A 12,913-nucleotide genomic window follows, 5' to 3' on the forward strand; every position below is an offset into this window, starting at 1 on the left:
GATTTTAGATCATGTTGCATACATACAGTTATCAGAATATCTGAATATTCACACAATTTTAAATAAATGGCAGTCGTGCTTCAGGCAAGGACACGGCACCGAAACCACGTTACTTGACCTGAAATCAAGATTACTGCAAATCATGGACAAGGGACAGACTGCAATGCTAATGGTGCTGGATCTGCCCACGGTCTTTGAGCTGGTTGATGACACTCTTTTAGTCACCAGACTCAAAGAGGTGGCCGCTTTCTCAGATACGGCTGCAGGCTTGATTGAATCTTTTTTGAACAATAGACGTTGCATAGTTTGTAGTGAAGTGGCAGAGGCTCTTCCGGCACTATTGTTTTATGGGGTTCCCCAGAGGGCTTGCCTGTCCCCCGACCTCTATAACATCTTTTGAGTTCTTCTTTTGGACCTGCTGGAGAAGCAATGTATCAGATTTACAAACTATGCTGATGATACACAGTGTATCACCACAATGTCTGGCAACTATGAGGCAGGTGTTAGGAACATAAACAGAATATATGATCTGATTGAAGCGTGGATGGTTGAGAATGGCCTAATAAAGAGAACACTGAAATGACAGTGGTAGGTACGGAAAAGAGAGTGTTTGAAATTGGGACCTGACTACAAGGCAGGCAGGCTGTGAAATCGAAACTAAGAACAAAGTTAAAACACTTGGAATCTTTTTAGATCAAAATCTGAATATGCATGCCCAAGTGAGTAGCTTGGTCTCCTCCACAGCTTACTATATAAAGCTACTAGCACAACTTCGCCCGTTCAATTCACAAGCCAACTGCAATACTGTGGGCAGAGCTATCATCTGTTCCAAAATCGATTATTGTAGCAGGCTATTGGTAGGACTTAACAAATCAGAATGTTTGAGACTACAAATTATTCAGAATGGTGCCATAAGGGTCATTGTTGGTCTCGGTAGGAGAGACCATGTCTCTAATGCTAGATGTGACCTACATTAGCTCTCCATTGAGACCAGGATTGAATTTCGCCTCCTGGTGATCACTCATAAATGTATGATTGGCTGTAGTCCATTATATCTGAAAGATGCCCTGACCAACAAATCCTACATGAGGAATCTCCGATCCAATAAGTCCAACCAACTTTAGATCCCTAAATGCACCCTTACTCAGACATCCAAATGTACATTATTTATGGCAGCTCCCAGGGCCTGGAATGCTATCCCTCCTGATCTTAGAGAGCTGAGCTCCACAGCCTTGTTCAGGAAAAAACTGCTGCTCAGATGATTGACTTAATGTTCCCCTCTGGTTGGTTGCCAGGTTCTACGTACTTGCCTCTCCCTCTATGTATGTATGTTGTGTCCTTAAGCCTCTGAGTACCCAGGTGCTTATTATAAATATAGTAAAGTAAAGAGAGCCATCGATGATCCGCAGGAGGAAATATGAGCGTGTAAGGTTGAGAGTGAGAGGGTAAGAAATAAAGTGAGAGTGTGGAATGAAGGATGGGAGGGGTAGATATTGGGGTGGGATGGGTGAATGGGTTGTAGAAAGGTTTGCATGGGTGGGGGTCAAGCGAGTTGGGTAGGTAGGGGTAGTTTGGATGAGGGTAGAGTGAGTGGGGGAGGTTGAGGGAGGGTAGAATTAGGGGCAGTAGGGTGGGTGGGTGGAGATAGAGAGAGTGGAGGTAGGTTAAGTTGTGGGGTAGGCTGGGTGGGGCTAGAGAGTGGGGGTAAGGAGGTTGTTGTGGAGGTTGGGGTTATGGTTATGGTGTGTAGATGGGGTAGAAAGAGTTGTGGTAGGATGGGTGGGTGTTGAGTGAGTGGAGTTAAGGTTGGTGGATGGGGTAGAGAGAATGGGAGAAGGATGGGTGGGTTGTGGTAGAGAGAGTGGGCATAGGATAGGTAGGTGGAGTTAGGAGAGTGGGGATAGGGTGGATGGGTTTAGAGAGAGTGGGGTAGGATGGGTGTTTGGGGTTAGAGAGAGTGCGGGTGGGTGGGTGGTCTAGGGTAGAGAGATGGCAGTAGCATTAGTCGGTGGGATAAAGAGAGTAAGGGTAGGGTGGGCAGGATTAGAGAGACTGTAGGTAGGATGGGGTAGAGAGAGTATAGGTAGGGTGGGAGGGGGTAGAGAGGGTGGAGGGTTAGAGAGAGAGTGGTGGGTGGGGGTAGAGAGAGAATGGTGGTAGGGTAAGTTGGAGGGAGGGGTAGAGAGAGTGGTGATAGGGTGGGTTGGTAGGGAAGATAGTGCAATAGCATGGTTTGGTGTGTAGAGAGAGTGAGGTAGGGTGGGTAGGGGTGGGTAGGGGTAGAGAGTGGAGCGTGGGTGGAGGTAGAAAGAGAGTTTAGGTAGGATGGATGGGTGGGGGTAGAGAGAGTGGCGGTTGAGTGGGTGGGAGTAGAGAGAGTAGAGGTAGGGTGGATGGATGGAGAAGAGAGAGTTGAGGTAGGGTTTGTGGGTGAGGTAGAGAGAGTGGGGATAGGGTGGGTGGGAGTAGAGAGAGTGGGGTAGGATGGGTGGATGGGGGTAGTAATAGTGGGGGCAGGATGGTTGGGTGGGAGTAGAGAGAGTGGGGATTGCGTGGGTGGGGTAGAGAGACTGGGGATTTTGTAGAGCGAGTGGGAATAGTGTAGGTGGGTGGTAGTAGACAGGGTGGGGGTAGGGTGGGTGGGGGTATGGGATTAGAGTGAGTGGGCATTGGGTGACTGAGGGTGCAGTTTGGGTGGGTGGGGGTAGAAAGGTTGGGGGTAAGGTGGTTTGGTGGGTGCAGAGAGGGTGGAGGTAGGTTGGGTGGGTGGTGGTAGATACAGTGTGGTTAGGGTGGGGTAGAGAAAGTGGGGATTAGTTGGGTGAAGGTAGGGAGGGTGGTGATTGGGTGAGTGGGGGTAGAGAGGGAAGGGGTAGGATGAGAGGGTGGGGTAGTGGCAGGTGAGTGGGTGGGGTTAGAGAGTCTCATGGCTGATGGTAGTTGGTTGGGGGCAAAAAACATAAAAAAACATGAAGAAAAAAGCAACCTTGGGAGGATTTTTCAAAAGTAGCACAAAATAGCCCAAACAAAACCCAACCAGCCCATGCAATCGGTATGTGGTGGGTGGGCAGGGGTAGAGAGGGTGGAAGTGGAATGGGTGAGGGTAGCAAGCATGGAGGTGGGATATTGAGAGTGTGGGCATGGGATTGGAGGGTGGTTGTAGAAAGTCAGCCTTAGGAGGACAAAAAACAGATCTGCAGTCAAAAGTAGCCCCAAAAAGCCCAGGTGGCTGCATTGTGAAATCGCTGCGCTGCAGGAAAATGGAAAGACTGTTTAGGGACTTGCTACTTACAAAGCTGCTGATTGAAGCAAATATTGTTAGGGAGCCTTTCATTGGGTAGTATGGCAGAGGAGTTTAGAAAAAGAGAATTTAGTGATTTGGCAGTTTCATTCCATGGCATTGTCTGTTGTAGAGGGTTCAGTGACAGAAGCAAGTGAAAAACTGTTCATCAGCTACTTTAAGAATACTGCTGAGCAGTGGGGTGAGAAATTGAGGGGGGTGTAACAAGGGTGTGTTGCCTAAAAGATAGGCGTGGCCTGAAGTGTGCTGTGCATGTCGGTGCAAGGTGTGGAACTCAAACATTTTTAAAATTGTTAATACTCACCATCACCAATCTGCACACATTAAAAATGAACTAACACAATAGCATACATCTTAATTTTGAAACATCAAAAAAATAAAATAAGTTACTGCCCAAAGCTATCTTCTTATGGTGCAAGAAGATAGATATCAGCACTATGTGTTTCTATCACTTTTGTGTTGCTGCTGTCCCATCACTTGCAGGCCTGTGGTCGAAGTGTAAATAGAAATAGTAGTGGAACGATGTTCCCTCTGTCCGCCCACTTCTCTGCCTCCTCCCTGACTCCTCAAATTCACTGTCACCCTGCTCCCCGCATATTCAAACCCCATACCTGGATTTTTCCTTTCCTCCACTCCACCCCACAACACTGAAAATAGTCCTAGCACGACTGAAGAAAACAGTGATAGAATATGCCATTAAATGACCACAATTAGTGTGTAATTGTCCACCACAGCATGCAGTTTTATGCAGCCTCCCCTTCCAATCACCCACCACTCGCACCTCTTAAGGGACATGCCCATAACTATAGGCACATACACCCATCCCCTTACCTGCAAACACTGTGGCGCTGGGTGGTCAGTCTTTTTTTTGAAAAAAAATGTCGAATGACAATTTTCCCCCCAAAAAAAAGTCGAAAAAAAAAGTCGAATTCCGTTTTTTTAAATTATACATTTATTTTGGGGTCCGGGAGTAAAAAAAAATGTGTAAAACAAAAAAAAAATTAAAAAAAAGAGGGGTTGGGTATTTCGAATAAAAAACGTATTAAAAAAAATTCGACTTTTTTTTTTTTCGACATTCTTTTTTCGAAAAAATGACTTTCGACATTTTAGCATTCGAAAAAATGACTATAAACCGTGGCGCTGACCCAATTCTAGAAAGCCAGTGTAACATCGCACTGTGCTATTTCGTAGGTGCTGGATTGCTTTTGTTTCATTCAATAGACTGCTTGGCACATAAAGCCCATTCACAAAAATCCCAGCTTGGCAGAGATATAGCGAGCTGCGATTTTATGGAATGGGCTTAAAGTGCCAAGCAGGTTTATTGAATGAAACAAAAGCAATCCGACATCTACAAAATAGTACAGTGATATGTGACACTGACTTGTTACTGGCAGGGCTAGGTTTTGAATCCCCAGCATGGGAAAGGGGAAAAAAGTATTTCCTTGCTGTCAGGGTAGTGTGAGCCTTGGAATCAGAAAAATTATTGTTCTTCCTGCCGTCGTGGTGGTGGAAGCCGGGGAGCCCCTGGAGTGGGAAAATAAAATAAATATCGCTTTTCTTGCATTGAGATGTTGGGAGCCGAGGGAGTCCCGAATTGATTGAAGTTTTGGGTGACTGTCAGGACTCAGCGCTGGCTAGTCCCAGCCCACTTAAAGCCCTGCTGCTGAGGATCCACAGTAATTTTATTTTAAACATTCTAAAATCTATGGACCCTCGTTGAATACCTATTTCAAATTTCCTTTGAGTTGTGTTTACTCTTTCTGCCCTTAAAATATCTAATAGAGACTTTATTGAAGCACTGGCTGCACCTCTTCTCTGCTTGTGGATATGTCAGAGAATGTTGAGATCAGGGCAGTAGGGCTTAGGGAGCTGTGCAGAGGACCAAATAAGGTGCAGTTGCTGCTTGTTCATCCCCTTCCCGACACTGTAAAATAAGAGCTATACGTTCAGATCTGGGAAGCAGGGCCATACAAGGTCATGACCTACGTGTATGGCAGCAGAGGCCCTTGCGCTCACGGTGGCCTTTCAAACCCTGCCTGCCTCCACTGCCACCAGAGCTGTGATGAGAAGTAGGCCAGTGATGTACTGTGTTGAGGCCACCACTCCCCCAGCACCCGCATTGGGACCCTACAAATGCAGCAGTGTATTTAAACTGGAAGCTTGTTATTGTTAGCAAATGGCATCATACACAGGATTGCATTTCCTTGGAGTCATCATTGTCCTAGATAAGTCTAACACAAGTGCCAAGAATAAATTAGGTTATGCAACAAGCTCTCTACAAATAAATAGGTGCCGCCAAAGAATATTCTCATTATTCTTTATTTTGTTTTAAATGGATGTGGGTGTTGAGGGCGTGAGCATGCATGCTGCTTATGCTAGATAATACAATCTTCCATTCTTTCACATTGATTGGCTTGTGATCTAAGAATTCATTAAGCAACCGGTGGGGGGGGGGTATTTAGCTCATAATGGCCTGCTTGTCTGAGCTAAGGTAGGGGTTAGTGGGCCATTACCAGTCAAGCCTGTCCCTCTACCAGGTGTTTAACACCATATGAATCCAAATTCTAATGTATTAAATAAACTGTGTTGAGGACCTGATGTTTTCATTCTGAGTCTGATGCTCTTTACCTGTGTTGGTTTCCAGGTAAAATTGACCCGCCAGCAGTCAAACTGTCACCTGGTGATAGATGCATTTCCATAAGTCTTTCTCCACCTGAAAAATGGAACAGAAACCCAGGAGACAAATCATTGTATCAAATTTTCCCTCTGGTGGAATTTAAAGTCTCCATACTGAACACAAAAACAAAGAGACAGGTAAGTTAAAATGTAACTATGTGTTGACAAATGAACTTACACATTTTAAGTTTTCTCCCTCCTCCCATAAGAATCTGCAAGCTGGCATGACATGAAGTGGGCCACCATATTTGGGCTGTTCATTAGTGAGAATATGCATTAGCTTGAAAAGAAACAGTGGCTGCCAGGAGATTCAATACATAGTGAATATCAATTTCATTTTCATCCAATACACATTGTAGGTGAGTTAGACCATGAATGAGGTTCCCAGCTGGTCAGCCATCTTGGATGAGTGAAGTGAGATTACTTTCACCATTACACTGCTTTAGGATAGGGATCTAGGATTGAGCTGCATACGGTTCCATGTTCAAAAGATGCCAACACTACAAGAGGCTGACTAGCAAAATGACGATTCACGTCCTATTAAATTGACCTGAATGTTGACTCACACAAGTTGACATTTGTAAACCTCAGCCAACGGGAAAGGTTAACTCACTTAAGATAAATGTAAGTCACTTTAAAAAACAATTCCCTAATTATTAATACAAACGATGTAGACTACATATTGCTTAGTTTATTCTTTTTTGTTTTTGCAACTGTACAAATGTATGTACCTGTTTTACTACAGAGTGAGGAATAGAGACACATTCTTATGAGCGTTCTTAATGCAAAAACTGACCCTCGCTTCAATGTAAAAAATCTTAAAATAGCTGCAATAAATGCAATTCTCTTACCTTGTCAACAGCAGGACTATACCTACAGGGGCTAGTAGGGTGCCTGTTTTTTCAGATGGGTTAATACATCTCCCAAGAAGTAATCATGAGGAGAAGTAATATGAGGTGAGGGATGGGGAAAAGGATCCACCTGGAGAAGGAGAGAAGGAAGGGCACAAAGCAAGGGGGGGATCAGATCAGCAGAGCATTTGCAGAATTAGCCAAGTTATATGATCAGTCAAAGTTCTTTTTGTAGCATTTGCCATAAACACAGCTAAACATAAGGATACAAGAAATTCTTCTAGAGTTACACTTGAAGCTTTTAATCATGAAAATGACCAACAAGGTAGTCATGAGTAGAATATAATGAACATGGACTTGGAATTGAACATTGTATCTACTCCCCTTGCACAATACTACATTATAATAGTGAGGAGATAATGCAGACTGCCATGTTTAAATACTGTTTCTTGCTTGTGCAAGTTAAGGCTTTAGCCTTTACTGCACATATCTTTACAATGAAGGATCCTCACCTAGCGTGTAGATATGCTCACCTTCACATCTCTCACTTCTGACTGGTTTCCCTTTTGGCATATGTAAGCAAGTTTAGGCTCCCGCTTTCTTAGGAAAAGCACTGTTAGCAGACTGAAGTCATCTTACAATAAGCGTTTCCACCTGCCTCAGAGTGCATGTCTTTACGATGAAGGCTTCTTGCCTAGTGTGTAGCTATGCTCACTTTCACATCTCTCAGTTCTGATGGGTTTCCTTATTGTCATACGTAAGCATGTTTTAGGCTCCCGCTTTCTTAGGAAAAGCACCATTACCAGACAGAAATCATCATATAATAAGCATTCCCACCTGCTTCGGAGCATGTGTGAATCTTTGAGGAAAACATTCACCTTCACTAAATGTATTACAATATGCTGTCCTCCCTGATAACACTGTCTAACATGAAAGAATGCAGTTGGTATCAAAGGCGTGTATAGTGGGGCTTTGTTCCCTGCTAGCAACATTGCTTCAGTATGATTCCTTGCCATGTCTTGACCACCCCTTCAAAAAGGACAAAACTAATATACACTATTTCAAAGAGTTGGCAGAATAACTTAAAATGACAAAAGTAACTCTAGTTGCTGTTGTGCCAAATGCACACTACAGAATACGCCACTCAAAATCAAGGTCTGAGTAAGCACCCCTTAAACATGTTTTTTCTGCTCTTTGTAAATGGTAAAGAACTCTGTAATTCAGTTTTGTCAGAGAAGGATGATCGGCACTGGATGTCCTGCACTGTAGGAGTTGCTGATGCTCAATCCTGTTTCCTCTTGCCTTTAAGCGGAAACCCCTGTAGCTGTTGTTCCGATTATGCCAGTGTTACTCCTCCTCCTATGCCGGTGCATGTTAGAAGGTCACCACTTGTCAGCTCTTTGTTACTTTAATGCTTGTCAAGGTACCATAAGAATTAGTCTTTCACCATGACGTAAATACATTTTAAAGTAGTTGAATGGGCCATCTGCCTTCCAATGCAAATTACTTTTTGAAATCTCAACGAGTAATCTTTAAAAAAGAAAAGGGAATCATGTAAAATGGAGTGTTAAATATGTTACATTTGCATGTGTTTCTTACTGTGTATAAACATGATTTCCTCTCGAGTTTGAACATGAACTGCCTACGTTTCTTTCTAGTGGAATTGGACTGACCGAAACAGTTCTCTGAATGTAACCAAATTAGAGCCCAATTCGACCTACTGTATAACTGTGGAGAGCTTCATCCATGGACCGTATAGGGCCAGCTTGCCCTCAGAAGCCGTATGCGCGACCACACTGCCAGGTAAGGTTGGCAAGACAACCGTTGCGCTACTTAATTCAGCCCAAAGCACAATACAACTGTTTCATGCTTCAGCCATTCTTTTTTTCATTCCAAGTTTTGTCAGCGTGTTCATTAATGGACAAAACAGTCTACAACTTCAAAAAGAATCGCCGACAAAATACAACACATTGTTACATACCAAATTAAAATATGTTACGGTCTTAACTATTAGCACTAGTAAAAGATTATACATCTAGAAATGGCACAATCTTTATTAAAAACAGGGTTCATTTACAAAAATGTTTTCAATGGCACTTTCCCATATAAAAACATTTTTATACATCAGTAAAATTATAAATGCAAGTGTGCTTTCATGCTAGGACTGCCTGGTGGGCCCCGCTTCTGCAAACAGGTCCACGCTTCGCAATCTTCACAATTTGCATTGTCGAATGCAAAAGAGAAGTGTAAAGGGGGCGCCCTCTTTACGCCTCTCTTTTGCCCTACCCAGCGCAGTTTACAATTAATTTCTATGGAATCCATCTGCATTTTGCTGGTGTAAATTCCATAGGAATTCACTGGTTTTATGCCAGCAGGAAATTGTCAGAAAACCAAGTCGGTTTAGAAGATGGAGAGCAAAAGTGAGACAGTGACGTAACTCCTGTTCGGAGTGCTGCTGAGCGTGAATGAAGGCATTAAGACAGGCGTAACACCTTAATTGACAATCCCAGGACTTGAAAAATGATAAATTCAAAACAAATACACATAAAAGGATTGTTTTTTTGTGTAATTACTGAGAAACCTGTTTTAGGGCAATAGAGGCAGGACCTGGAAAAACGGGTTCGATTGGGACAGGCACAATATCAATAAAAACAAATTCAAAGCTTCAGCGTCAGTGCGCCTCAATTCAGAAAGGGAAATGAGAAAAAACAATCACGATAAATGCTGCTGGCCATGCAAAAGTCAGTGTTGGGCAGGGCAACTAAATATGCAATAGCAACTTTATGTACCTTTAGGTCTTTGTTCTCAAAAGATTTAGACAGGTAGAGAGTGACTGGTTTGCACTTTCTGAAAAATAAGTCTCATTTCAACGTTTAACAAAGGCATCCGTGTGCACGTGGCGCGACCAGCAGGGGTAAAAGCGTGGAAATGAATCTACATCAAATAAAGACATGAATTAATAAGCATTTTCGATCTGTGCGTCGTGTTGGGGGTTCAATAGGAGATTGGGTCCTAGTTATAGTCCAATTTAAAGGAAGCAGAGAGGTGTATATCTCACTTTGAGGTGGATCTTTTTGGAAACAGAATGCAGGAAGTCCACACAGGTGGTGCACTGCAGGAAAGTTTGCACTGCCGTAGGCCGTGCGCTTCCAGGACTCAGAGGACACAGAACATTTTGAACTTCCTTGAAGCTGATCCCCATTACAAAACAAGCATTGGCAATGCCACCAGTTTGGGCTTTTGTGTAGGCATGGAAAAGGCACTGCCATAGTGTTATTAATACTGTAGATCACCCCTTACTTCTTAGCACTCTGTCCTCCCTTGGCTTCAAAGGCTCTATCCTCTCCTGGCTCTCCTCTCACCTCTCCAACCGATCCTTTACTGTCTCCTGGGGTGGCCGCACCTCCTCCAGCTTCTCCCCCTGAAATATGGCATTCCCCAGAGATCTGTACTCGGACCTTTCCTCTTCTCTCTCTATACCCCCCCCTCGCTTCCGTCATCTCTTCTTTCAGCATCTCCCACCACTTCTACGCGGATGATACCCAACTCTTTCTCTCCTTCTCGTCCTTCACTTCCGACCTCCACCACACTCTCTCTTCCTGCCTCATGGCCATAAAAAACTGGATGTCATCCCACTTTCTTTCCCTCAATCCTGACAAGACTGAAGTGCTTTTCTTCCCTCCTAACACACTCTCACCTTCCCCTCCTCCTTTCATCCACTTTCCACCTTCCAATCTTCCAGTCTCGACCTATGCCCGCAACCTAGGCCTTCATATTCACTCCTCTCTCTCCTTCTCCACCCACATCTCTCTAACCTGTCGTTCCTGTCAGCACCACCTTTTCAACATCTGCAAGATCCGCCCCTCCCTCACCTTTCATGCTTCTAAACTCCTACTCTCCTCCTTTATTTTCTCCCGTCTCTTCTATTGCTCCTCTCTTGTCTTTGGCCTTCCTATCTCTCGCCTGACTCCCCTAAAATCCATCTATCACTCCTCTATTCATACTTTGTCTCCTCTGCCCTCGAGAATATAGTTCTACATCACTCTCTCAACTCGCTGGCTCCACAACTGAAATTTCAATTCCTCTGCCTAGTCTACAAATCTCTCCATGACTTTCCTCCCTCCCCTCATTCTACTCTCCTTCCGGCCCTCTTTGCTCAGCTGACCTCTACCTTCTCACTGTACCCCTAACCCCTTGTGCCTCCTCACGCTTCCGCTCCCTCCACTGGAGCTCCCTACCTCTCCCTATCCGCTCCACACCCACCTACCCATCTTTCTGCTCCTCCCTGAAAGCCCTTCTTCTCCACTCCCCCCTGGCTCTCCATCCCTACCTCTCCCCCATACCCCTGCCCCCTTCCCCTCCCTCCCTCCCCCTCCTCCCGATGACCATATTTGATGCTGTAACCACCCAAGGGCGTTAAGACCTCCGGGATCTTCCCCCCCCCCCCTCGAGCAAATTGTTCTGTATACTGTAACACTGGTTTGTTTCAAGTTTGTAAATATGCTTCTGTCTTTTTTGTACTGTTGCTATACTGTAAAGCGCTTTGGAGTAAAGCGCTACATAAACTCAATAAACATAAACATAAACATTAACCACCCATTGATGGTAGCAGCTGGAAAATGGCGCGAGTACCTGGGTATCCAATAGCAGTGCCTGGCAAGTTCCTAATACCTATACACAGGACAACACGGTTGGCTTTGGCAATGTTTGATTTTAACAGGACGTCACTGATGGACATTATTAGTGCTTATAAATCTTGTGGCTGAAGATATTACCCCATTAAAGGGTTTACAGCTCCAATTAAGTCATTAACCTTCAGAAGACTGCTTTGAAAAAAACACGGGCAGGCAGTTTGAGTGCAAAGTTTGATGGTAAGGCTTGTTTAAAGCAAGCTCAAAGAGTTCCCATGAGCAGGTGTTTTTGGCCTGGAGGGGCAGGAATTGGGTGGGAATGGCCATAGGGATTCGCATGGCTCTGGGCAGCCAATGGGTGGGCAAATAACCAAACAGCAGCTACAAGCTTTGTGTCCCTCCTGACATGCCATTTCTCCCTATTTGTACTCAAATGCAATCGGGCTATCTAATAGCCAAAACTCAGAATTATGTAGAGATACCAATTGAGAAACTAAATGAAGTATGTAGTTTGAGGGCAGATGTAAACGCATATCATAGAATACAGGTTAGAACTAAATATTGAGCATAAAGCCATTCATAAGGCCGGAATATGCTGCAGCAGAAGAAAGGGAGATAAAAACACAATTCTGCAGAAGCACAATAGTGCAAGCCCCTAAACCTAATGGCGTCCAGAGATTCAGAATGGTAAAGAGAAACAAGACAATGTAGTAGGCACTTGTTCGAATGGACACTTGAGTGTTTGATACAGTAATCTGACATTAATAATGCACGCAATGGGAACTAAATCTATTGGTGCAGTGTTTGGAACAGGCTCATAGCCTTCCTAGGGGCGTCCAATGATTTTAGGGCCATGGGAAATGCGAGGCACATTTCTATTTCGGACAAATGCTGAGAAATCGTCAGTGTGAGGAGAAGACAACTGTCCATCGAGAATGGAAACTAGATAGCTGGTCACCCAACATCAGATGAGGCAACAGAGAGCCCAAACCTTTTGATGAAGTTAAATGGGGGCTATAGAAAGTGAAAACAGACTCAAGTTAAAAGATGTTGAATTTACCAGAAAGTCTAATGCAAGGAGCATCGATGCCAAACTGGCAAGGGGAACTGTCTGATGCTCTGAATGGCCGAATGATGCTCTAGCCGCGGTGAGCCAATAGCGTCATCCACTGTAACTGAGCAGAAAGCAAACATTCTGCCCAGGAAGAGAGGCTGGCCTTAGCAGAATATCAGGCCATATGACAGAATTGCTGCATGGACACACTACGCCAACATGTATTTCTATTGCATTGGGGGGTGGGGGGGTGTATTTTCATCATTCCGTATTCTTGTGGAATGAGACCGGTGTCTATAAAAGCCAAAGGGTGCTGATCTCTGCATTTATTAATAAAAGAGGTGCCTAGCAGGGCCCCAGCAGGGGACAGCACCTCACCTTTTCAGCCTTAATGGTGACG

General features: G+C 44.4%; 1 protein-coding gene across 2 annotated transcripts in view; it reads left to right on the forward strand.

The window, feature by feature from the left end:
- Positions 1–12,913, forward strand: part of LOC138467543 (interleukin-20 receptor subunit alpha-like) — a 219,648-nt gene that overhangs the window by 169,345 nt on the left and 37,390 nt on the right. For both annotated transcript variants that reach the window (XM_069607653.1, XM_069607652.1), the window contains exons 4-5: positions 5,946–6,115; positions 8,487–8,631. In XM_069607653.1, the coding sequence (XP_069463754.1) occupies positions 5,946–6,115; positions 8,487–8,631 (315 nt within the window). The remainder of the gene's footprint in view (positions 1–5,945; positions 6,116–8,486; positions 8,632–12,913) is intronic.

This window comes from Ambystoma mexicanum, chromosome 4q (genome assembly GCF_040938575.1).
Source record: "Ambystoma mexicanum isolate Mex_15411 chromosome 4q, UKY_AmexF1_1, whole genome shotgun sequence".
Classification (NCBI taxonomy): Eukaryota; Metazoa; Chordata; class Amphibia; order Caudata; family Ambystomatidae; genus Ambystoma; species Ambystoma mexicanum.